The sequence below is a fragment of the Cyrtonyx montezumae genome, unplaced genomic scaffold (genome assembly GCF_038088225.1).
Source record: "Cyrtonyx montezumae isolate F1298 unplaced genomic scaffold, pur_monq_1.0 scaffold_23, whole genome shotgun sequence".
NCBI classification, from domain to species: Eukaryota; Metazoa; Chordata; class Aves; order Galliformes; family Odontophoridae; genus Cyrtonyx; species Cyrtonyx montezumae.
Genome location: NW_027071970.1, coordinates 9,494,098 through 9,520,576, shown reverse-complemented (window position 1 = coordinate 9,520,576; position 26,479 = coordinate 9,494,098). Strand labels below are relative to the sequence as shown.

The following is a 26,479-nucleotide window of genomic DNA, read 5'->3' as shown; positions in this document are numbered from 1 at the left end:
TTTCTCCAGAGATGGAGCTCTGAGCACCCAATGGAGCTATGGGTGTCCCCATTCACTGTAGGGATGTCCTGTAAGAGTCCCTTCCAGCTCATTTGGTTCTGTGTTTATTGCATGGTACTTACTGCAAAACAGTCTGGTATAACAGCTAATGGCATTGAGCTGTTCTTGAGGGGTGTGCTAAGCAAACGTTAGAATTGTCTTTGTTTCCTTTTTCCTTTGGCCTGCAGTGGTGGAGAGCCGAGGAGGGATCATGGACAGTGTACAGAGATTCTCAAACCTGCCAACGTATCTCCCCGCGAGCTATCACATCTGCAACGCTGATGTTTTCTTCTTCCTTAAGGAAACCAACCAGGACATCACAAGGAATTCCAGTTTGCAGTCCAGGGTGGATTCATTCATTATATATAAATCCAAACTGCCTCCTGTCCTAAATGCCACGTACGGACCCTTTTCTGTGGAACAGGCTGTTCCCTTGGACCTCATGCTGTCTTCTACATCTTTTGGTTTCACAAATGAATTCACTTTTAATTGGAAATTAAAATCGCACATAATAGACAGCTCGATTTATTCCAACAAACCTAAAATACAAACCTTGTTCTACGTCGCGGGGAAAGACTGGGATGACTACGATGCTGAGGAGAGGTTGCCTTGTGTGAAGATGTTCGCTTTCCTGGAATCTAGAGAAGTGGTGGCCAGCTGTAGGCTAACAGGCCATCTGGGATTATGTGTTGCAGAGCTGGAGTTGTCTCCCAGCTGGTTCAGCTCCCCTCCACCCCTGGTTTCGGAGGATACAGCCTCCCTGGAAGGGATTACCGTTGAGCTCTTCTATAAGATATTCACAGCAGATGGGGAATGTTCTTCAGAGGATGAAAAGTGGGAGAACAATATCCATGCGAGTCAAGATAACGAACAGAAGGCTTTGCCAGCTATGGAGAGGATTGGTAGCATTGTTGTTTACCCAAATCAAGACACGTTAAAACAGTCTTCACTGAGGCTGGATGAGAATGTCATAATCCGCTTGCCAATCAGCCCAGTCAGAGAAGGGGATGTTGTGACCTTCCATGTCTCCCTGGCAGATGACTCTCTGGCAGACCAGTTTGTATTAAGGTAAGAGAATATTTAGAGTGCTGTATGCTAAGCAGTTTACAAATAGGGACAAATTGATCTCAGATGTAATTGCTTCGGTGACATTCAGTGTTTTCCTCAGAGAACTCAAGTATTAGCTCTCCAACTGAGGAATACTGTAAATACTCTTGAGTTATCTTTGTGGATGACTCTTTTTGGAATGTGGAAATTGATTTTAAAGTATGTGCTATTAACATATGCATCATCATCTTTTGTTTTAATGCTGTTTGCTTCTCTTAATGCTTCTTTATCTCAAATTGCACCTCTCTAAGTCTGCTAGTGTAGTTGCCGTAACCCATTTTGCCAGGTGATTTGCATGAGTGTTTTCACAGAATCACAGAGTCGTAGGGGTTGGAAGGGACCTCTAGAGATCATCGAGTCCAACTCCCCTGCCAAAGCAGGTTCCCTACACCAGGTCGCACAGGTAGGCATCCAGGCGGGTCTTGAATATCTCCAGAGGAGGAGATTCCACAACCCCCCTGGGCAGCATGTCACGCGTGTGTCACTGGATTTCCATATTCCCCCTCCAAGATCCCAGAATTTACACAGTTCCAATCACTAGGGCTGATAGCCAGGATATTCTTAATTCATTGCTATTGACAAGTTTTAGAATAAGATCTTCTAAAGGAAAGGCAAGTTTTCTGTTGCTTTGGTGAAGTATCCTCTCTTTTTATGATTTCTCCAAGTAATCTTTCCAAACCACATGGGCTGCATCTTGTACGTGTGGTATGCAGTGAGGAACTTGTGCATTTCATGCTCATTGCATTGTAGAGGGGAGCTGAGAGAAATCAGATGTGCCTCAACTTGTATAGGAGGTCTTTGGCAGAGTCAACATTCAAATACAAGCTTTGCAAGTCCTACTTTGGTTTTGCTGCAAGACAGGCTGTCCAGCCTCTTCGAACTTGTGACTGCTTGTTGCATGAGTTTCTTTTGCTCCAGTTTAGAGATTTTTTTGGTGACCTTTACTCATGAATGTGCTTGTAATAGGAGAAATCAGGCATACCTAACCACCCTGAGGGTTAGTGCTGCATGTTTGTTACGTCCGTAGCTGTCAGACTCTAGGTTCAGAGATGCATACAGACTGAATTCAGAGAGAAATATGAGCCAGACTTGGGGAATAGAAGGGCCAAAAGGTAATTGGAAAGTGTCATCTGCTGTGAGAACGCGAGACACTCAGGAGGAAAGGAGTTACAGTCCGTGCTGGCAACCTCAGACAGATTTGTGCCTTACTTCTAACTTTTTGATCTGAGAACGATGGGAGCAGAACATGACAGAAGTGCGCTTTAGGGACCGATGTTGAGGAAACAGACAGCGAGCCTTATGCAGCACTTCCACATCATTCAACTTCTGTGAAATAGCGTGTGCATATTAATGAACGTGGAGATAGCAGCACAAACCAGGATGTGTGCTTCACAGCACAGTGCGCAGGCAGAGGGTAGGTCATGGGCCAGCTACACCCAAGCATTTATCATAAAATCATAGACTATCCCGAGTTGGAAGGGACCTGTACGTGATCACTGAGTCAAACTCTTACATTTCATAATGGTAGGGTCAAATACATGAGAAAGGATGTCACGTCATAGGATTTAACCAGACGTGAAATGGTTTGGGTGAGGAACCAAGTTACTCTGTAGTTGCTTCTGCCTGTGTTTATTGGCTTTTTTTGGATAAATGTGGTTTTGATCAGCAGCTGCCTTTGAGCACTGCATTAGTTGGACCTCATGGAGTGGTTGGACTCCGGCAGTTGCCTATCGATCCTCATCTCTAAAACAGAGAGGTGATGGGATTTGCCCAAGGTTCTACTTCAGGTCTTGCCAAGTTTTTGTTCTTTGCCACACTATGGATGAAATTCCTGAGGTATAAGAGAACCTTGTAACAAATGGCATAAGGGTGGTTTTGAAGTTTTTACTGGCCAGGAAAGCACCAAAATGTTCCTGCAGAAATAGTTTTGAAATGCTGTCTTCAAAAACAAATAACAACAACAACAACAAATAGTGCTTGGAACTCCTGAGAACGGTTATGGGGTGGGGTTTTGAGGAAGCAGAAATGGAGGGATCCTGCAAGCCAGGAGCCCCAGGATGAGCCCCAGGAGCGTGGGCACTGCTGTGACCTCTGCTTCCCTCAGCCACTGGAATTCCTGAGCTGCTGGAAAGGGGAAGGCAGTCAGTTTCCATGGGGATATTTCCTTCTTTGAGAAATGTGCAGAATCTGTTCATCTCCAGGAGATGTTATAATAAATAGGTATGATGTATGCACCCAGAAACACTTCTTGGAAAAGCCACAGTCAGCTCTGGGTAGTCTGGCCTGTCTCGTTTGTTCTTTAGCTTTGTCAGTGTTGTGAGTTTCATCAGCAAAACTGCAAGAATTTCTATTTAACCTTGGGTTGCAAGCTGTAAGTAAGAAGCAAACTGCTGCTCAGCTCATGGCTCCCCCATCCTCCAGGATGGAGAGAGTATCAGCTGCTGTTGCTGTGAGCATTGCCAGTGACATATTTGGGGCCCATGAGGGGTTATCCAGTTGAAGTTTACCTAGTGGGCAGGGATTTGTGCTGACAGAAGCACGAGCACTGCAGCACATGCGTTTCATGCTGGTGGTTTCACTTGTAGGCTTTTCCTATTGTACAGCCCAATATTAATGTAAAAATCCAGAAGGTTTTTATATACATTGGATTTCTGTGTGTTGCAGGGGAAAAATACACTGAAGTAAGTGTTTGCCTTGGGAAAAGTATTTTTTGCCTAATATAAGTGATTGTTTTTAATCATCTCTGTTGTAAGTGGAGTGGGGGAAATTGCAGGCTGGCTCATAGGAGATGATGGATCAAAATCACGTCATCCGCAGCACAGCTCTGGCACTATTCAAAAGAACAGATCTGCTCAATTTTATGCATCTCTCCACTGTTCCACGCTGTGTTGCAGAGCGTTGTATTTGGTGTTGGATTTTGTTCCTTGTTTGGGGGAAAATTGCAGGCTCTTGACCAAAGTGGGGAAACTGGAGAGCAAACAGCAGCGTGTTCTTGGTCTGGCACTGTGCTCAATTGTTTAAGCCCCATCCTTCCACTGGTATTGCTGGACAGGGGATGGATGCTGCAGGGTGCATGTGGAGCTCTCTTCCTCACTCCTCCCTTCCTCACACCTTGCTGGTTTTGTTTTGCTCAGCTTGAGCTAATTTTTTCCATTTGTTTTCATTCGATAACTGGAATTTAAGATTGAGTTAGAGCTGTGGGCTATGGCCCAGGGGATTTGTTTCTTTTCATTCTGCCATCTAGACAGTGTTGCTGGGTGTAATTGAAGGGCCGAGCTATGTCAAGGGGCAGAATTTGGAGACTAAGTGTGGATGTAGTGCTTCTACTGTGTTTGACAGTCGTATTGCTCCCTTTGTTGACGGATGATCTGTATATGTGTACACTGAAATTCTTGTGACACTGGAGATTAATTTGTGGCCTTGCTCTGGTCTGTATGGTGAAATTTGCCATCTGTGAACATAAATTGAGGCCATTATGTGAGGTGGGCTGCTACTGAGCATAGTTTAACCACAAAGATAGGCAAAATGGACTAAGTTACTGTGAATAAACTTTTTAATGAGATGCCTTGTTTGAAAAAGTAAAGACAAAGCATAGCTCTGAGAGTCCTGCAGGACTGGTACACACATTTGTCACCAATTTGTGGGCACTTTTTGTCCTTCCCTGCACAGGAATATCTCATTTACCTTCTTTACTGATAAATGTGGCTATAACATAGTAAACAGGGAAAGATGGAAATTGTGATGAAAGAAGGGTCAACACCAGCCTACGTGCTAATTGCTAAAATAAAGAAGTCTCATGGAACACATGGGAGAATGGTAAAAAGAGAGATTGTATTATTTAATGCCAACTTGAGACTCAAAAGGTGTATTTAGAGGAAAAAATAGAGGTCATTTTATACAGCATCTAATGGAAAAAAATGGACAATTGCAGCGCAGCTATAGGAGAGAAACCAGGACGCTCTTTGTGAGTGTATGGTGGAGTTTTGTCCTGTTTCCCAAATCTCCCTTCTTAAACCATCTGCAAGGATGTTCAAATAATGAGGGCTGAGCACTCACAGCAATTTGTCGGGTTGCAGACGAAAGAGTGGGTTTGTTGGCATTCGTTACACGTCCCCAACATGAACGACCCGTTTTCCTTTCAACCCCGGTCAGAATAGATGTGGAGACTGGAGATATTCCAGGAATAATAGGAAGGGACTGAAACCAGGTAATGAATCCCATGGCAGAGAAATGAAAGCGGCTGTGGCCCTCTGTCTGAAGGGGATTGGGGCTGCAGAGAAAGCTGGCTGTCATCGGTGCCTAGGCAACCTGAAGGAGAAGGATTATCCTCTCTGCCATGCTCCACATAGCGCAGGGCGTAGATGACTTTTTGATTTTGGGGTGAACTAGTACAAGGTGTAATACACACCAGTTGGCTTTTACTGATTATTCTCACTAGGAAAGATGATATTAAGGATTTATATTAATAAACATGTATCCATATGGAGGAGGTTATGTCTCCTGCTAAGGGATAAAAATTGCACAGGCCATTAAAACTGACTTACAAGGCTTCCACGTTAATAATGAAAGATCCGTGGAAGTCTGAGCAGTCGTCTGGAAGGCCAGAAAAAGATCATTAAGAGGATGTCTCCTGCCAATAGCTGCCGAGAGCAAACAAGGGAAAGAAAACAGAAGGTTTTAGATGTAGAAATGCACAGAAAAATGAGAGAATGCAGACTGTGGGGAGTGCAGTGAGAGGAGTGGGCTCTGCTCAGCCCCTGCTGCCCCAAGCAAGCTGTTCTGGGTGGGGACACAGGGCAGAGTTATCACTGGCAAGAGAAATAAATGATTAACTGAAGCATCACTTTAGGATGAAAATTCAGCAGAAGCAAAAGTGTTGAGAAGGAGAAAAACATACTTCAGGAACTAATCTGAAATGCTAATTCAGATTGAGAAATAATTATGGAATGAACGCATTACTGGTGACTTGGGAATATTTGTTTTTTACTTATAGGCATTAATAAACCCAGAATGAACGCTGGAATTGATTATTTCTCTCTTCTGTCTGCATGCACACTGAACTAAATGTAAAATATGAAACACTAGTGCTCAATGTTAATTAAAAATACCAAGCACTGCAAGTCTGGAAGTGCCAGAAGTATCCATGCAGTCTTAACTCAGCCCATGTGTGTGTCTTAACATATTCCTCAAAGACGAATTCACACGATCTTTGTCCAGATAGCTTCCCTCATTAGATACTGAGACTGTCTTACTCCCACTGTTTTGTTTTCTTTTCATCCCCAGATAGAAAATGGAGTGACATCCTTTCAGGGCCCTCCTGTGAACTCTGGGTCCTGTCACTGGGATTTTTTAGCTCGGATAAGCCATTTCTATACATCTGAAAGCGTTGAACCCCATTCTTCTGCTTTTCTTATTTCTGTGACAGACGTTTGGCTCAGGAGAAGAAACTTCAGCTGATGAAAGCTTGGCAGTGCTCTGAGGATCTTAATCGATGGTGTTTGTGACGTGATGGGATGGAGCTGTACGTTTCACTGAGGTGTTGCATAATGTAGCTAGACTGGAATTGGTGTTGGCTGAAGTGCAAGGCCCCCAGTTGCTCTCCTTTCTGTGTGCTTGGAAATAACCTTCTCTGCTCCAGGTACCTACACAGGGAAAAGGGAGAACCCCTTTTCTAGTCCTAAAAACAGCTTCAGGTGCCAACAATAAAATAGCTCCTTCCTACAGTTCAAACAGTCCTAAAAGCTTAAAAACCTCTGGATATTTGACAGTGACTTAATGACCAAGTGAATCCTGAAAGACCCCACAAGAACACAGTCAATAAAATCGTTTAACAGAATTTTAGCTAAAGGTCATCTGCCTGACCACCCACGGTCTGTCCTTGTAGGGATGACATGGGGAGCAGCAGCCCTGCACTGCAGCTGGGGTCATCACTGCAGCTGGACGGCAGTGTCTGAATAGAGGTGCTCCTTCCAGTGGAGCAGCCCTGGCTGTGAGATGCTTCCTTCTCCCACGGAAGCAGGGAAGCATTCCCAGGAGTTGGAGGGGTTAACAGCTTCTTAACTTGCTATATTTAGCCTCTGCATGTGCTTCACCAGGGTGTTTTTTTTCACTAAGATGATGAATAGCTTGACTTGTCTCATTATTTTCAGTTGTGATGGGCTGGGGATGTTCTGTGCTCATGACCAGGGGTGGATGACCACTGAAGGCAGCTGGAATGGGGCAGTGCCCTGCAGCGTATTGGAAAGGTACTTGGTTTTCCTTGAGACCCCGAGTGCTGCGTTCAGCCCTGCCAGCAGCACAGCTATCTCATTCATCAGCTCATCTGCGTTTATGAGCGCTGAGGGATGTAGCAATGTTATGTAAATGGATTTGCTGTATCTCATATTCAGAACCATAAAGCAGGGGAAAAAAAAACCTCATGTTGGGTTTTGAGTCAGGCGGTGTGGGGAGCATCTTTTCCCCGACGTGTAGAGCTACAGGTGGGGGCACACAAGGCTGCCTGGGACTGGTGCCAGGGCAGGTTATCATAGAATCATCAGAGTTGGGAAGGAGCTCTGGGATCATCCAGTCCACCCATCAGCCTGTCCCCACCGAGCCAGCTGACTGCAGCCATGTGCGGGGAGCTGAGCGCGGGTGGACAGAGCACTTGTCAGTGTGTGGTGTGGTCAGTGCTGGGAGGAGCATCTGGTGAGATAAACATCACCTTCATCTGCTTTTGTTTCATTTAATCATATTTTTTTGCACCTTGTATACTCAGGCTGAGAAAGTGGGTCAGAACAGGTTGCTGCCTTGGAGTGACTACTTTCAACCAAGGATGCTGTGGCAGTTTATCCTGCTGTGTGAGCCCCTGGCAGGGGACACAGGGCAGGGGTCTTTGTCTGGGACAGTCTGCTGCGGGTCTCAGCTTTGTGCTGCCTGACAATGGGGGCATTGTAGGGCTCTTTATTAACTGGCAGCGCAGTGAATCACGGGCTTGTCGCAACAACTCAGACACAACAGCATTCAGTCGTTGCTGCAGTTACTTCTCATGTGTAATGAATAGCATTAAGCGTATAAAAATGTGCGTACTTTGAAATTTGCTTTCTTCCTGAGATAAGTGTTTTGGACTGTGCTTTGCTGTCATTTTGTCTGGGTGGGATCGCACAAAGCTGATCTCGGTCTCTTTGTGTTCCTGCTGATGCAACAGCGTTGCTTTCATCCTCTGTTTCCCCACAAGCTTTTGGTGGCCTTGCAGAGGAATGATGTGGGAAAGAGCAGGAGTTGTAGTGTCGCAAGCAAATGGTAGGTAGGTCTTCTTGGTTTGGAAGATACGTTCCCTATTCCCTTTGCAACTCATGAGAAAATTGGGTTTTGGAAAAAGCAGAGCAGAGACCTGTGCTCTGTTTGTGGTTTTTACTGCTTCAGAGAGTTGCCATTGTGCCTTGGATGTTGCACTTGACTAGTGTATGAAAGCAATCATATTAACAAAGTTATTGGATCTCAGGTGAATCAAAGGAGCTGCAGGAGAAGAAAGCAGTGACAAATGATCTGCCATCCTGCAAGTAGGGCTGGCACCTGGAGCTATTTCTCGAGCCCATGGAGGCTGTATCAGTGCCCTGCACCGAGCAGTGCTTCATTTGAGAGTTATGTAGACATGCAGAAGGATGTCTATACAAAATATATACCTTCCCCTCCCTGTTTCCCTCTCTCTTTTTATTGCTTTCATTTTCCTGGCAAGCAAACTTTTTTGGTTGCTTTCTTCTCACTGTGTGGCCTGAGCTTTTGCGGGATTCTTGAAGGAGTTGTCAAATTTGTTTTCACTCAGCCTCCATCTGTAATGGTGCTGCTCCTAGAAGACAGCAAGTGGGAAAGGAAGAGAAGGACAAGTGAGGGATAGATGGGGCCTTATTCATGGGCTTCTGCTTAAGTTAATGAGAGTCTGGGCAAGAAATGTGCCACAGGAAGGACACGTATGAGTGCTTTGATACAGATCCCCAGTGGAAGATGGTGATAAAATGCACTGAGTGGTGCATGCAGGCAGCCTGAAAGGTTTGTCCCATCCTGGGAGGCTGCAGAGGGTGAGGGAGAAGTGGGAGCAGACTGTGAGAACCTGGACTGGGACCCAAGTACATTGTAAGATTTGGGTTGCATTGGGTCTGGGAGTTTGGCTGTGTCCCATCTCTAATTTAATTTGCCTGGCCAGAGTCTTCTCTCTTATGCACAGAAAAGGGGGTTATTTAATTAACTTCCGTAGAGTTTGTGCCAGTAAAACTGTTTGAATGTGGATTTGGTTATGTGCAAGGCACACGTGTGTGTGCCAGTGCTTTGGCATCGTGCTCCCATTAATCGCTAAGAGGTGTGCTGGGGGCAGTGAGGTGGGTGGGTAGGACACGGATGGAGAGGGAGCAGTGACATTTTGGGTCCCGATTTTAATGACACACAGTTATACTAGTAGTACTGTCTTAATTATGGCGTTTCCTGCTGTTATTTCCATAATGTGGTGTAAGTACCTTTGCTCTCCAGCGAAGATGACTTTTGACTCATTTACCAAAGCTAATAGCCCTTTAAAAATAACGTAAGCATTTTCAGAAGTATTTGACTGATGCTCTTGGGACCAGTATCCTTCATTTGCTATGGAGCAGATACAGAATGAATAGAGTACTGTGGACTCTCTCAAACAGCGACCTTACGGGAGATGTAGTGATTACAGCAATTAAATCCTTTTGCCAAGGCAACTGGGGCTTTATTTCAAACTGAAGTTAGCTTTTTTTTTTCCCTCACCAAATGAATATCTCCTACATGCATTATTCATTTTTCTTTGGAAGACTCTGCCTCGTGTGAGTTGCTTGAGCTCAAATTCAGTATTATTTATTATTTCAGAGAGGTAATGTCTAGGACAGCTAGAAGGGGTTGGAGAGCAGAGGTCCCCTGTGCAGCCAGAAGCAGAGCAAGGCACAGTCTCCATCCCAGGTGGGGGCTACGGGTCAGCAGCATCCCTGGAACAGCTCACAAAGAGCTTGTGTTTGCTTTTTGCTTGACACTGTAACCCGTGCCAAGGAAGTGTGGGACATTGCGGTCCAGTGGATGCTTGGGCTGCTACAGTTTTGACCACACTCTAAAACTTGAGTAAAAGCATTTGGGGGAAAAAAAAAGTTGGCCATATCAGTTTAGGCTTCCCAAGTTGGACCGAGTTTGGTTGGTGTGTGTGCTCTGAACTTCTTGGTGTGGTTTCTGATCAGAAATCCTTTGTGTTCAGAAATGATGGCTGTGGTGGAACGTTTGCTTCGGTGACTTTGGGAATTATAGCCTAGGATGTTTTTTTTTTTCTATTCCTATTTTTAATGGAAAAAAAGTTAAGGTGCTGGTAACCTTAGCCTTCAGTATGCTGCACCTTCGTTTTAAGATTAGATGAGTTCATTGTCTGTTTCTGCTATTATATAAATAGCATTTTGACTGACAGAAAAACTAAAAGGATTCTGTTTAAACCTGTACTGCTCTCCTAAGAAATCTACATTCATTATTCCCAGGATGACTGAAAGATTTACAATAGTTTATAATCTGGTATCATTTCATTCTTTTTCTTGCTATTATTAATCACCTTGTCATAAAACGTCAGGAGAACTTGGTTCAGTCTTTATGATTTGGGCTGAGAAAGCCATACTGTAATATTAATGTGTCTTAGGAAATTGGGTAGATATCTCTGCATTCTGGGAACCGTCACATGGATGAATGATGTCCTTTGCTTAGACAGTGGGTGCTTACAGGTTGCTGAAGTTGAGGAATGGTTGAAAGAAAACTGCAGCTGTACTGCCTGGGGAGAAAAAAATGTCCATGCAGAGCAGAACTTATTCAGGTCAATATCTGGTCAGAGACTTCAGAAATCACCAGCATTGTTCCTCCTCTGTATTAGTGCTGGGCTACGTCCTGCTGGGTCGGGCGGATGGCAGCATCTTGCTGGCAACACAAAGCCCAGGTCTCAATCATTTGGTCATTTAAGGATTGTGGGTTGCATTTCACAAGCCCAGAGGCAGTCAACCAGGATCCTGGCTGGGTTTCAGCGGCAGTAATTACAACTTGCCAGTGTAGGTTCTGTCTGCCTCTTAAATCACATCCGCTATTTTTCACTTCCTTTGCTAAACTGCTGTGTGCCCCGTGTTGCTGTCGGTGATTGTGGCTCTAATGCTTGGCCTATTTATGTGATGTTACTTTATCTGTAATGTCTTGTGGTATTTTTACAAGAAACGTCAGTCATTGCTTTCATTTTATAAATTGCTGTTTTTATTCTCATGTTCCAGTGATCCACCTCAAGAGTAAGATGCTTTTTAGAAGTAGAGAGGCAATACCACCTCTAACCCCAAACTCTGCTGCTTTTGAACAAGGGCCACGGGGCTGAGAGCTCTTTCCTGCTCTCTCAGCAAGGCAGATCAATTCCAAATGGCCAAAAGAGCATCCAGCTTTGGGTGGCGAGTTTGGGCAGGGAGCTGCTATCCCTTGCATACCCCCAAAATGGGAATGGCTCCATCCATCATTCAGGTGCTCTGCCTGCCTGTGTCTGTCAGTACCCACCTGGACCATCTCCATTACCTACGGGTGTGATTTGTGAATGAGTTTGTCTCCCTGCAGGGCAGCTTTCTTTGTGGGCTTGCAAGACAATGGAAATGTAGTTAATGTTCAGCGTGACAGAGTCTTATCAAATGCCTTAAGGGCTTCATTTAATAAAATCATATTTCACTTTCTGGAAGCAGAGCAGGGTTGAGTCTGTTGTAAGAATGAAGCCCTCAGAAAGGCACCTACAAGATCCCTGCATATGGGGCTCATCCTCAGCTCAGTGTTTGAGGAGCCAGGGATGTTCAGTGCAGCATTTCCCAGATCTTGCAGTGCTTCTTTTGGAACTGAAGGGAAAGGGAAATGTATCGAAATGTTAAGCAGACTTGAAGCAAAATGTGTTTTTTCCCAAAAGAAAAGTTAAGTGTTTGCAAGAAAAATGTGCTTTGCAGAAATTTCAATTCTGTGAGAAACACATTTTCTGTCAGAAAATAATGGTGCTGGATGAGCTCTAATAATAAACCAATTTGTGTGTACCACGGGAACGGACTTTCCCTTCCCTTGATTGTAAGTCATGCTGGAAGGGATGCCACTGGGCTTTCGAGAGCATGGATATTGTCACGCTGGGATTTGTGTCTACTTGAATTATGTGAATAACTCCATTGAAATACAACTGGGGAAAAAAAAAAAGAATAAATCCATCAGGTGAGTTTTTATTAAAACAAGTTGCTTTTTGCTCTGTTTCAGCCCCATTGCCAGCTCTGTGTATTTTTCCCTCGGACTTTTTTTGGAATTCTTTTATTTTTCCCTCAGATCCCCTTTTGCACAGTCCCCAAATGCCAGAGCAAACCCCCTCGTGACTGATAGCTGCAGCAGCTCGTGCATGGGCTGGGCAGGGGCTGCCTGAGCCTTGTGTGGTGCTCTGCCCTCTGTGGTGCACCCATCGCTGGGGATCCACTGGTGCACCACAGCCTGCAAGTTTAAAATCTGCTTTGAGGAAAACTAAGGGGTGCTTTTCCCTGAAATGAGCTGTCTCTGAGCATCTCTGCCAACCAGCTTGCTTAGGAGAGTGTTTGCAGAAATGGAACTCGGAGGTGGTATGAACACAGCCAAATTGAACACAGATGTTAAAGGCTTGGGTTGTTTTAGGCTTGTAAAACTCACTGGGGTGAGAACTGTCACTTGCTATAGCTTTATGGTGCTTTACATGATAGGTCCCTAAACATGGTGGTCTTCAGGGTTAAAGGATGGTCGTGGTAGCAGCATTGATCCCAGCCTGCCTACAGACCTGCAGGTACCTTTATCCTCTCTGGTCTGCCGTCGTGCTTGATAACAGTGTGAAAATTGGATTTGTCAACTAGTAATTCCTTGGTGATCGATAATTAGTCGTAATTATGTGCTGTTTAAGTGCTGTGGAGAGAAATTGAAGTTTGTGGCCAGAGCTGGAAATAAAGAATGGCAGGTACACAGTGAGCCATTTGCTGGAAGAGGAATTCATTCAAAGAACTGGGCTTGCACAAAGCATGGCAAGTTAAATGCCGACTTGTGCAGCTGCAGGGGTAGTGTTTAAGCTGAGCGAGGTAATGTAGTTGTTGGTGAGCTTGCTGACTGTAAAGTATCATAACTTGACCTGCACAGGGGCTTGTGTTTCCTTTAGGCTATTCTCAAAATGTGCCTGATGTGAGATGCCATGAACAAGCACTGAAGTCACTGCTTGAACCTGCGCTGATGGGGCTGTGCCATCCCTTTGCACCCTCCAGAAAGGTGCAAGTCAGTAGTTCTTCTCAGCCAAGGAGCGAAAGGGGGTCTTTGTTTCTCCTCTGTTCATGCATGTCTGATTTCTGCCATCTTGTTTGTCTGATTTCTGCTGTTTTGTACGTCTGATTGCTGTTCCCTAAATAGACACGTAAAAAGGAACTGTTTAACTGTTGGAGATGGGAGTGAAATGGCTGGAGCAAACCTATTACCCAGTGGTATGTGAGAGAGAGCCAGCAAAATTTATGGCTTCTGGAGGAGCACTGTATTTTTAAGCTCCTTATCCTACATTTCATAGCCAAGATTAGCAGATTGTTGACAGCTCTGTGATGTATGTGCTGTCACCTGGCTGGAGTCCGAAGCAAGCGATACATTTTTGGTTTGAATGAGCTTTTGTGATGTGCAGTGACATATATATTTCTGTTACTACAAGTATGTAGCATGTCCTGTGGTGGGGGATTTTGGTGCTATTCTTGGTGTGGCCTTGAGTGATTTCTTTGCTTTTCTTGTGCTTCTGTTTTACCACCCAAGAAAAGATGGATAAAATAACACATTTCTTGTGTGCTGCAGTTGCTCATTGTGCCATGTTGGAGCCTGACACTAGCTCGAATCATTTTTGTTAGGTTCAGTAAAGACTGTCTGCTGGCAGGAGGTAAGTGCAGTAAGAAACAGCAACTGTAAATGTTGGATTCTGGATTTCGTGTGTCCTGGACACATGCCACATAAACTTAGATTCAAACATTATTTTGGAGTGAGTTTTGGTGATGCTGTACCCTGGGAAGAGCCTGCTCCCAGAGTTACGTGTTCGGTGTGGAAGAAGATGAGCAGTGTGAATCAACATGAGCCTGGTGGTGATGTGCTGATGGTTGGACCAGATGATCTCAGTGGTCTTTTCCAACCTTTAAGATTCTACAATTGTTGTCCTCCCATGACTGAACAGCTGCTGAAATTCACAGTCAGTGAATTTGCAGGTTTTGATGTGCCAGGAGGACTAGTGCAGAGACTGGCGAATTCTGCTCAAAGAAGAAAGATACATGATACTTTATTGGATTCCCTCATCTTACACAGTGTCTAAATTTATTGCAGCAAAGTGGAATCTGGCTTCCCCAGGCTTTTTAAAAGGTCTCACACACATCTGCATTAGCGAGGTGTAATGGTGTTGGAGCTGCGTGGCTGAAGCTGGGGTCAGGTGGGCTGGCCCTGCCTGCAGTGGGAAGATGAAGAGACAAGTGAGGTGCTCAGCCCTGGTGTGATGGCTGCTGCAGCTGGCTGCGTGCTGCCCTGGCAGTGGTGTCACAGATGGGATAACACGCATCTGCTTGATGTGACGGCTGGGAGGAAGCAAACGGAGCAGCCACACTTGGAGAAGGCTGTGGGTGAGAACAGAGAGAAGCACAGCTTGACAGCACTAAGGCGTTGGAAAGCAGATTTTCCCACATACCAGGGAAGCCATCCCTTCCCTTCAGTCCAGCAGACAAGCAGAGGGCTCTGGAGGGCACATGCAGCATGTGCGGGGCTGCATTAGCTAGTTCTGTCTGCTGCTGTGCCACAGAGAGCTTGGCAAAGGGCAGTGTGTTTTGGTGGAAGACAGTGCCCTGTGGGGGGATTTCACAGTGCGTGCACACGTGGGCTCCCAGGATCAGGCCTGATTAATGGATTTGGCCAGAAAACCAAAGGGAGCAGCCAGTTTGGGAATGGCACTGCTGTCCATGTGCTCAGAGCATCTGTGCCCTCCAAACTGCCAAGGAGGGAGAAGCAGCAATCTTGGGAGGTGTAAAGGGAAAGGAGACGTACAGACAGCAGCTGTAGGTGTAAGCAGGCAAAGCCCCCACCTCCGCTGGGTTATGTGCTCTGGAAAAAAGTTCAAACTGTATCTAGAAACAGGTCTTTCCAAAACTGAGAGATGAAATGGAATGTTAAAACATTGCAAAGACTGAAAAAAAAAAAAAGGAATATGTGTAAGCAAAATGCATACTTACAAAGCATTGCAACATAAAATTTTATTTCCTAGATGTGTTTTCAGAGGTTCCAGAAGGTGAGGGATGTGGTTTCCAAAGTAGGGCCCATGCCATTCCTGTGCACCTTGGAGTGAAGGGAGCAGGAATTCAGAAGTTAAGGAGATGAGTATTCTTATTTTGAACTGTAAGTGGACTAAGGCAAATGCATTTGAAACTAAGGAACCATCCATGTCCATACACACAGTTGGCTTTGAAACAGTTTAGTTGCTTATGTAAATTAATTTGTCTTTGTGTTGTAAAAGTGGAGTTGGAGAATGATACTGAGTAAACCAGAAGAGGAAGCAGAAGGAAAGAGTGGGCATGGTGCTGACGGGTTGATGGTTGGACTAGATGATCTTAAAAGTGCCTTCCAGCCTTAATAATTCTGTGATTCTAGGATTAACTGGAGAAGCAAATACTGCTTTGTGGAGACTGAGAAGTAAGAAGGCTCTTGTGGGGGCAGTGCCAGGAGTTGGACTGGGCAGGAGAGCTGTGGCTGTCTTGTGCTGCATGCAGAGCTGCTGTGTGGAGCTGCCTTGTTTTGGTGTAACTGTATCACAAGCAGACAGGAGGAAGGAGATGCCTGACCTGGGGTTGTCTCTCGGGCTTTCCCTCTGCCTGTCAGTGCTTTTAGGTGCCTCTGTGCTCAGCCACCTACACCTCTCCCTCCAACAGAGGCACAGCAGCACTCCGAAGCATCTGCACAACTCCATGTGCTTACACATCAGAAAAGGAAGGTGTGCCTCTTGCTACAGACAGTTTCGGTGATCACTTGCCTTAGGGGGGAGAGCATATGTGCAGCAAATGGATGCTTACATAACCCTATTAGCTTATACTGTGTGATTTCCACTGTTAGCTTGCCATGGGGAGTTGGATGAGAAGAATTAGGTAACATAAATAGAAAGATGTCAGCCTCGAAAAGAGCACCGTTCAGCACATGCGGCCGGCTGGCCTCATGGTTCAGAACCGATAAGCAAAGTTGGCTTGAATCCTGTTGCAGCATCTTCTGGTGGCACCAGCACAGCAGAGGGATCGGCTGTGGCTGCAGAGCCTGCCTGTGGGGCTAAAACCTCCAGCCAAATCAGTGCTGATTTATTTTGATGATGGGCTGTTCCCTTTGAATTGATGCTTAAGGTGAATTTATCCCATGCGTGTTTTAAATGGGAAGTTGCTCAGAAGTGCTCCTGCTAACGCATCCTCCAGCTTTATTTCCACTCTCCTTTTGCTCTTTCTTTCTTTCTTTGATTCTTTCTTTCAGGCATTGGCTCCTGGTACAAACATGCAGGTACTTATTATTAATTCCCGCAGGGCTTCTGTGCCTTTGGGCTTTTGAGTGACACTGTGGGGAAAAATATGAAAGCGACGTGCAAGAATCATCCTAGGAACTCATCTAAGGGAGGGTTTGAGCGAGGACCTCGAGATCTGTCCTGTAGTACGCAATGGATGTTAGCACACAGAGTAGGTATGAGTGGTTGGAATGCTGGAGCCAAAAAAGAGTTAATGGCATTGTCTGTTCGACTCTGCAAGGAGCTGTTACCTATTATTACATTTATAGCAAAGGAAAGTACAGTGAATGCACTTTTAAGCCAATTCCTCCCACTGTTCTTTTCATTTTGTCTTGTGCATATTCCGTGGGACTGACTGAAGGCTTTGTCTGCTGTAGCGGGAGCCTCTGGGCTTCCTAATAGCAGTGCAGAAGGCACAGCACAGCACCTTGCCTTTCTTATTTGCTTATTTATTTATTTTCAAAAAGGAATGTTTACAGCGACCTGGGAAATTGTGTTTTGACCCAGGCTTTAAGAAAAGCCACCTGCGCCGTGCTCCTTGCAGCTTTCTAAAAGTTCCCTTTGCCGAGGAACACTTCCCACCACGCACAAAACTGCCAAATGCATTTGAAATGGAAAATTTCTGATTGAAATGGCATCCCGGAGCCGCCAGCTGTGGGTGACCGTGTTGCAAAACAATTGCAGCGTTTGCAGTCTCTTTGTGGACACTGCTGCTCTGACAAGCAGGGCAATTTGAAATATTTGATTGAAACTGGTTGGTTTTAAGTGTTGAAGAGCCCTGGTTTTTTCCTTTCTTTGTCTAATTAGGAAAGGGTGGAGGCAGCCAGAGCTCCTGTATGCTGATGCTGTGCGTGCTGAGGGCTGGTGCAGAGAAGGAAAAACATTTGGACAAACCTGGGCCTGTTTCAAAGTTATCTCCTGAATGTCTTTCTAAGGGAATGAGAAAACTTCAGAGGAAGGACTGTGAGCAGAGGAAAACCACAGGGCTTTTTGATTTCTAGGCAGTGATTGAGAGCAGTGGGAGCTGTCTGTCTTGTGCCAAGAAGCACAACCCAAGGCTGGATCTCTGGCCAAGAGCTCAAACTTAAGCTGAGAATCTTCTTGTGCCAACTTTCCTTGGCATCTTTCCCCCAGTTTGGGAGCTGCCCACTTCGTCTGTGCCCTCCTGCCACCTCTGCTGCCCCTTGAGCTCCATGCCTTGGGTCGGATGAGGGCACCAAGGACTGTGTATCCCAGCACATCCTGCCTGCTCCTTGTGCTGAAAGACCAAGTGAAAGTGGTTCTGAAAGTTATTCTTACACATCCTTCTGACAGCTGTACCTATTAGAAACTCAATCAGTACCACATTGTGAATTCAGTCAACTCTTCCCCTGACATGATCTGAATGTATGAAGTGAAGAAATGTCAATCAAAATGAATATGCACTTATTCCAGAAAGAAATCTGAATATGTAACTGCTGTAGTGCTGGTGGGTGAGCAATGATGTTTTCAGTTGTTTTGCTGTGTAATGAAAGCCCTTACTAGCCCTGTGGACCTCCTTGCTAATGCAGTGATGCTCTTACTGTTGCCAAGTTGTTTTCTCATCTCTCACCATCTTTAGTTCAGGTTTGAATCACTGCATTTCTTTCTTATTGGCCCTGGTTTGAGATTGAGTGTGTTGAGAGGTGGTCCCAATTCCTTTATTGTATTTCCGTATATCCTTTGCAGAACTCTCCTCTTGAGCTGGAAAGGCAGTCAGGGCTGGAACCCTTATTGAGGTTTGTGGGCATGAAGGGGCTGAGGCCACGGGAGGGGTGGGAGGAGAGATCACCCTTCTGTCCTTCTGTTTAAGCTTGAATCTTACAGTCTACCATCAGATTGCAGTGGTGTTTTTCCCTGGACTCTTCTAGCAATTCTTAGTGCACAGGCCATCTATTTATTGGCCTTTTCTTTATAACTAGTTTTCAATACCGCGCTCTCAGAAGCACGTGCAACAAAGGAAAACTTGAAAACTCTTCAAATAACAGCAAACTTCATGTTCAATTTCCTCACCCAGGGAGCAGAGCTGACCTGTGTGTGAGTCCTTCAGGTCAGCAGAACTGCAGTGTACCAGCCTCCCATTAAATGATTTAAGATCAGGCTCAATTTGTGGAATGAAATCTGCCTGATGTAGATGTGCAAGATGTAATAAATACAAATAAATGCATTTTGCAGTTGTATTTTATATTTACCTGCAGCTGTTGATTACGTTCCCCAGACCTAGCCTTTCTCAGTGCTAACGTGCATGTGAGGAAAATTGAACCTTGACTTCCATTTACTCTTCATAGCATCACATACATGACGTTAGCTACTTTGCTTCACAAAGTCCTGCAGAGGTCTCTAAGGAAAGGGTTTCCCTGTGTGAAAATGAGACGAGGTACAGCCTGATTGCACCAGCAGTGCTGAGGCTGCACAGCTTGGGATGACAGAGGGACAGTGTTGGTCTTTCAGACAGATGAGTGTTAGGCTGTGGGTTGAAGGCCTGCTTTTTGAAGCCTTCAGCCCTGCTGGCAGGCGGCTGTTACACCTGAAATCGTTGGGTCTGAAGTTAATTGAGAGTGATGGCTTGACAATGAAGATTCGAGTCAGGGAGGCTGCAGTACCGGGTGGAACAGAGTGCTTTTCTCAACACCGTTTAAAATCAAAGGAGCTCGTCCATGCAGTTAGTGGTTTTGTGAATGGTGGCTTTGTCATTTGAGGTTTTCATCAACAAATCAGGTAATTTATATCCAGACTACTGGATGAGAAAAAAAAAATAAAAATCCTCAGCCAAAGTAAAATAGCGGCTTCTCTTTGAGTATTCACAAACTATCGATGCAAGTAATTGAGAATGTGGTTTTGAGTCAGTAATTACTGGCACAGAAGATATTGTCACTTGCAATGCCTTGGCGCTCGAATCCATGATAGTGTCAGATACAGTGCAGTAACTGCTGGAGGAAATAATTACAGCACGGGGCACAGGCACTGACAACCCCTCCTCTGCAGGAGGCTGCTTGGAAAGCTCTGGCTTCGTTAGCATTGTCACTGGGATGCATTTACAATTTGGAGGTACAGAGTCTCCTGGTGTCTGGGGTCAGCTTCCTGGAATGTATCTGGGAGTGAACACTGCAGCAGAGCAATGCATTCCATCCTGATGCATTTTATAAACTGGTCAAACATATTCTGAAGCCTCTCCTCCAATCCAATATTTTTACATCAGTACTGATGAGTACATAGTAGATGATGATAAGCAGGAAAAAACAGCATGAGGAGAAGCAGAAGGGGAGTGGCTGCTGTTTTCCTGCTTAAGTATAAGCATAAAAGTAGTGTAAGTTTGAGTTTAGCCCTATGTTGTCGGTCTTTTGCTGTATTAAACCTGACGTGTGTACATGTACCTGTTTTTTGTAGCTACCCCATCCTCCTTCCAATCACAGCCGTTTTTTGACCGGCCCTGGATTTACAAGCAGACATTCAGCATCCTTAATGCATGGGGATGGTTTTGTTCTGGATGTCGAGCTGCAAGAGCATGGCTGGGCAGCTCGGGGCAGAGCACAGCGTGCTGCCCTGCTGCAGTCACTGAGCAGCTGGTTTCCTTTATGGTAGGGTTGGATTCCCCCCAAGGACAGCAGATTCCCTCGCTGAATGAGCTCATCTTTCTGTGCTTCCAGCCCGTGTATCAGAACTATTTCAGCATTTGCATCCTCTAAACAAGGCTCATTAATCGCAAATTCACGGCTGACGGGTAGGGAGTAGTTAGGGTTGCAAAAGGAGAACAAGGATGGTAAGTGCTTAATGCTCAGTGGGACAAAGTATCTCACTGAGTGTTTTTCACTGAAAACCAATGAATACATTAAAAAGCATCATAGCCTTTTTTTTATTGGCAGTTGATTCAGTGTCCCCTGGCTCCCCGAGGAAAGGGATGTTTTTAGAGCGTTTGTCATTGCAAACACAGTGTGTATGCTGTGAAACACTCCAGGTTTAAGCGACTTTTTATCACTGATTTGTGTCACTGAAATTCCCGGGGATGGTGCTTGGTGCTGGAGCCCACCTGTAAAAATCAGATCCTGGCAGAGGGCTGCAGAACCCCCTGTCCTGGTGGTTAATGAGTGAGTGCCACCTGCACCCAAACTGTCTCTTGTCAGGAGGGATGCTGGGGCTGAGCTGGGGTGAAGGATCTGTCCTCCATGCACAGGGAGGGACTGAAGGCAAAGCTGAGCAGCGCAGCCATGCTGGTAAACAGAGCAGATCTGCCCATGTGCTCCATCACGTTTGGATCCATCCTGAAGCTGCTGCCCAACTGCTCTTCTACAGACGCTCGAGTTTAATTTAAAAATTGCTGCAAGTATTGAATAATCCTTCCCCAGTCCCGTTGGCCCAGGGTGAGTAATTTCTTTTGACAAGCAAGTAAAATGCCATTAGTTTCTTGCATTACCATCAATCACAGTCATAAATGGCAAGCAGGTTTTTTGTTGTGGCTGATAGATTTTCCTGACAGCTGTGCAGGGCTGGGTGGGTTTCAGGGTGCATCATCCTGGCCTTGTTGTCCTGTTGGGGTAGTGGCCAAAGGGCTGCCTGGTGTGTCTCTTTCCTTGGGAAGTGCTTACTCTCTAGAAGAATCTTGGAAAGTTGTCTGCAGCTAGAAGAGATTTTTACAAGAGGGAACGCAGAGGGAAAAAAATAGGAAAGAAGGCTTTGATGGCTTATCCCAGCTGGAGGGCTGGCTCTCATCAGAATTCACGCATTATTAGCCTGCTTGTTGGTCATTGGTGCCTGGAGTACAACCCACATAATCATAATGCTCACTAAACTTTTCACTAGAAGCAGACAAATGCTTTCTTACTGTAATTTATGGTTCCACCTTTTCAAGAAAAGTACAGGTCTGAGCTGTACTGGAAATTGAATTCTATCTTGTGGAAAGGGAGATTATTTCCTGAGCTTTGCTTATTCCCTGTCCTAGCACATACTGCTCAAGGTAAAGGTGCACTCCAAGAAGATTGATCGTGAGCACAAGCGGACCTCTGCTCCATGTGACAGGGATATAAAGAACAATATTTTTATTTTTTGACAGTAAAGGGGAAATGACATTACTAGCAATATTCAGCGATGTACTCTGCAGTCCCAGTTAGCTCTGCATATTTTATGGCATCCATTTTCTTTCTTCGATTAAACAACATAAAACACTGTAAAAAAATTCAATAAAAACAACAAGCACTAGTTCAGGCGAAGTTCTTGTGGCCTTTTTAATTCTAGATGGATTTTCATGGCGGTGCTTTGTTTTTCCCCTCCCTTGTGCTCAGGTCACTGCCTCCTCGCCACAGCCTGTGCAGTGCTCCTGACAGCGGCCCTTCCTTTGTTGGTTTTTTGATTTGGAGTACAGAGCAAGTGTTGAAAAATGGATGATAGGTGCCCTAAAGGTACATTGTCTGTGCTGAAGCATGAGTTGGGCTGCAGGTGGGCTGCCATGGGCCTCCCAAGCATCTGCTGCTTGGGGTTTGGCTGTCACAGTCTGACTTGAGTTGTGTATACCGAACAGACTTCTTTCCTAAAGGAAATGGATGAGTTTCCAAGGTGGTGACCAAATTTAGCCGCTGTGATGGATGACTTCAAACGCTGTAAAACCCCATCCTGTGCTGGCCATGACAGGGTGGGCTATGGAGCTCATTATCTGCTTTTGCAAGGATGGAAAGTTCTTTTTTTTATTATTGTTGTTTAGGTGCTTTCAGAAACCATGACCTTCAGGGCTTTTTTTTCTTTCTTTCTTTTTTTTTTATTTTTTCCCCTCTCACTTGTAGAGGCAGAAAAATGACCCCCTTCACAAAGATCCACTGTCTCCCAGGAGGACTGCACTCTGTTCAGGCTGCAGACGTCTCCGCAGCGCCGGTTTCTGAAAGGAGCCTTTCAATAAAAGGAAACCTATAAGTATCTTTGTCTTTGCGGGAGGAAACCTCTGACTTGCTTTGATATTTTCATTACAGTTTTCAAAGCTGTGTTTCTGCATGATTGCAAGAATCCCAAGTTCAAATACTCCGGACACCTTCAGACTTGATAATGCATTTTCTCCTGTGCTTCTAGGCTTGAAGGAATGGTTTCATCTATTATAGCATTGCATTGGTCTCAAGGTAAAGGACATAGAGTGTTTCAGATGTTTCAGAGAGAGGTTGAAGAGTCTGAACGGGCTTTGATTTTTGTTCTGCAGCCTTGTGTTATAGGAAACCATTACAGCATTTTACCTCTCCTCTCCATGGGGGGAGGGACAGCATGGCTTGTTGTGTTGCAGAATAGAGGGCACGTACTTCAGTTCCTGCAGGTGTTGGAGGGTGGCATGGCAGCAAGCGCTCTTGAGCTCTTTGAATAATGATCACCTCGTCGTAACTCTGCTAACTGAGTGGAGGCAGTGGAAGAAAGGAAAATATCACTTTCCTTTCAGAGTAGGGTGTGCATACTGATGAGGAAGGGCTGTTGGTAGCATAAGAATCAGTGCTTGGAGAAGGTTCCCTCTCTCCTTTTGATCAATAGTAATAATATTCAGTTCATGTTTATTGAATGCTCTGAAAGTGTAAAGTGTCAGACAGGTGCTGGTATTGGGTTTTTCTCTGCAGATGTTCAGTGCTTGCTGCCCTCCGGGTGAGCCAAGCCAAAAGACCTGAAATGCTTCCCTGTGGTGGTGGGCAGGGGCCTGGGCTGTGGAACTGAAGAGCTTTCAGCACAATCTCAAGCCACGTGTGCTCATGCTATAATTAAAGTCATCGACGTGTCAAAGGCCCAACAATATTTTCAGATGGATTGAAAAAAAATTATAGCTTTTAGTTTTATTATGAAAATGCCAATTGCTGCAGAACTCTTTGACCTGCAGTATTTATATATTATTTTTTTTCTGGAATGAATTTCCATACCAAGATGAGAAAAGATACTTATTCCCATTTTGAATGTGCCCATGCAGTTACATGGTTAATAGAGTGCTGTGAATCAAAGGGATTGGACCCGAGGTCTCCTGCCCCAGTATGTGGAGCCTTTTTCTCCCTGAAGGTAAACGTTTCACTGCTGACGTATTTTGATGAGAATGGAGATCACTGGGAGAAAGTTTTTGATTTTGTACTGCAGAAAGACTTCAGGACTTCTCAGATTCCCACGGCTGTGTTGCAAACCCATATAAATAGGTCTGGTTTGTGACAGGAATAAATAAGAATAAAAATTAATAGCTTTAATTTCAAGCCAATTAGAGTGTCTTTCTACTGTTGTTTTATGTACCTGAGTAAGAGAGAGCACAAATTGAAAAATGGATTTTCTGCTGCCATGTGATGATAACATTTAAAAATGCCTCCTTTCTTTTAAAGGAAAAAAGGCTAAACACTTGGAATTTTCCATTTGGATGTGTAAATGCACAATAATGTTTGACTGCTTTGGAGATGCTTGCATGCTCTTTGCTGGTATTGTGAATACATTCTTATATCTAGAAAGAGTTTCCCTTTGAACATACTCTTGAGAGGTGACCCCTCCTTTTTTGGCTCACTTTCACGGACGTGAAATTCAACTTTCCAGTACCACAAATTCACTATGAAATTCAGTGATCTCTGGTGATTCAGAACAGCGAAGAATCTCTCCTAAAACATTTATAAGCTTTTAGGAAAAACAGGTCCTCCTGAGAAAATTTGCTGTACTTCTTTAGATAAGTTCTACGTAGAGTTTGATCACAGGGTGGGGGGAGGATTTCTGATGACAGACTGCCCCAACACCACCTCCTGTTGGTTGTGCCATCTTATTTCGGTTATGCTTTTGTAAATGCTTCCTCCAGATCACAAGCCATCATGCACCACACAGCTTGGTACACTGCATTAATTTCTCTTTCTTAATAGTTGATTTATCACGTGGAAAGCACTTTACTGTCAGAATCCGAATTAAAGTCCTGTTTACTCTTCTCATTATTCAAAATCCAATATGCTAGCGAGGCTGATGCGCAGCACATTTTGATCCATTTGGTGGGCTGAAAAAGTAGGTTATGCCTTCACGTGTCTGTCTAGAAGGGCAGTCGTATCATTCTAAATGTTCAGCACTTGTCCCCTCTGAGGTTGTAGAGGGCTTCCTCCTCCCCAAGGCTTTGTGCTTTATTGGCCACCATGTCAGCGTTGTTCCTGCCTTGCCTTGTGTGGGTCACTGCAGCTGTTTTCTCTTGCTTTGCTCTTCCTGGTCCTTTGGTGTTGACTTTTATTCCTTGAGTGCCTGTTGGATGGAGATATTTTGATATACAGCAGTAATAACTGCCTTTATAGCAACTGCATCCCCAGTGCTTGATGGGGTTAAATAAGACAGCTACAAGAGGTTATATAAAAATAGCAGATGCTGAGGGAAATTGAGTTATCCTGGAGAGAGGAAAAGGCAAATTCCCTGTTGTGGTGTGAAGGTGAGAGGTGCTTCTGTGGGGTGGTGACAAGGAACCTTGGCCCTATGATGGCTTGTTGGGGGGCAGAGCACAGTGAATCTATGCTTTGTTTTGATAAATAATTTGGACCAATTATGCATTGGGCTGGCAATGAAGGGGGCAGCCTCTGGAGTAGGTTTTAGCAGGGTTGAGATGTGGAGGTCATATCTTGAATGAAACTCCACCTGATCTAGAATGTCATTGCTTCCATCTCTATTGAGTTCTCTGAAGGGATAAAGCCAAACGTGGTGGGTTTTTGTCCCGACATCAGTTCCCAATATTTCACTCTAATAAATACTACCTCTGGGTTTCTTCCAGGATCATGTATATAAAATACTTAACCACGTGATGCCATTACTCGAACATTTTAGGGTTTTCCTTTTTTTAGTGCACTTCAAAGCCCTCTGTTGCACATCTCACTACACCTCTCCTCTGGGCTTTGAAGAGTACCTGTTTCACTTACCTACTAAAAACACATATTGTTTGTGCTTCTACACTTATAGCCTCTAGACGAGGGCTTGATTCATTCCAGGATCTTTGTGTATTTTGATGTGTGTTTTAAATACTTAGATAGCTTTACTCACATTACTGCAAACACAGCTGGCCTGGCATTGCTATTTTAAGAAGGATTTGACAGGGAAGTAGCATGAGCATAAAACTGTGACAAATCTTTTAAAATGTAACAGAACAAAGAAATAGCATTTGTGGATAAATACTTTAGAAAATATGCTCTACCCCTTTATAGAGCTGCTTGTGTCCCTGCTATACGGGAGCAGTTGCCTGTCTCACTCACACTCCTCAAAGTTCTCAGCTGTTACGTCTGAATTCAGTGATTATTTTAATTTATAGTGCTTGGCTTAATGTGTCTTAAAACACATGTATTTTAACTAGAAACTCCCCAGGGACCTCGTTCAGAACTAATTGCTTGCTGTTTGTGCGATTCTTCAAATCTGTAAAGTGCTCTGTGAGGGCTTGGAATTACTCAGCTCCGCTCTGTTTGGTGTTAAAGATGGGTTGGGGTGTCTAGCCGATGTGTGAGCATGGAGTTGGGGTGGATGGGTGCATGTTCTGGCTCTGCAGAGATGAGTTAGCCAACCCAGCCTACAGCTTGGATTGCCTGTGTGGGGGGAGTAATGATTTTATTTTTAATTGGGCTAAAAAGAAGCGTTGAAGGACTGAATGCAGAAGTACTTGGAAACCACAAAGGAAATTATTATTGTAACCATTATTATTGGTACATCATTGAGAGAGGATTTAACTTAGATTATGTTTTCCCCTGTAATGGGCTGGGAGAGATGAGTGGATCTCCAAAACAGCTCTGAAAAAGTCTTTTTTCCATCATTTTGAGTCCGTTCCAT

At 44.7% G+C, this 26,479-nt stretch overlaps 1 protein-coding gene across 1 annotated transcript in view; it reads left to right on the top strand.

Moving 5' to 3' along the window:
* Positions 1-238: 238 nt before the first annotated feature.
* LOC136050297 (transmembrane protein 132B-like) overlaps positions 239-26,479 on the top strand; it is a 134,773-nt gene continuing 108,532 nt past the window's right edge. The window contains exon 1 of the mRNA XM_065739111.1: positions 239-1,107. Coding sequence (XP_065595183.1) covers positions 251-1,107 — 857 coding nt within the window. The 5' untranslated portion in view covers positions 239-250. The remainder of the gene's footprint in view (positions 1,108-26,479) is intronic.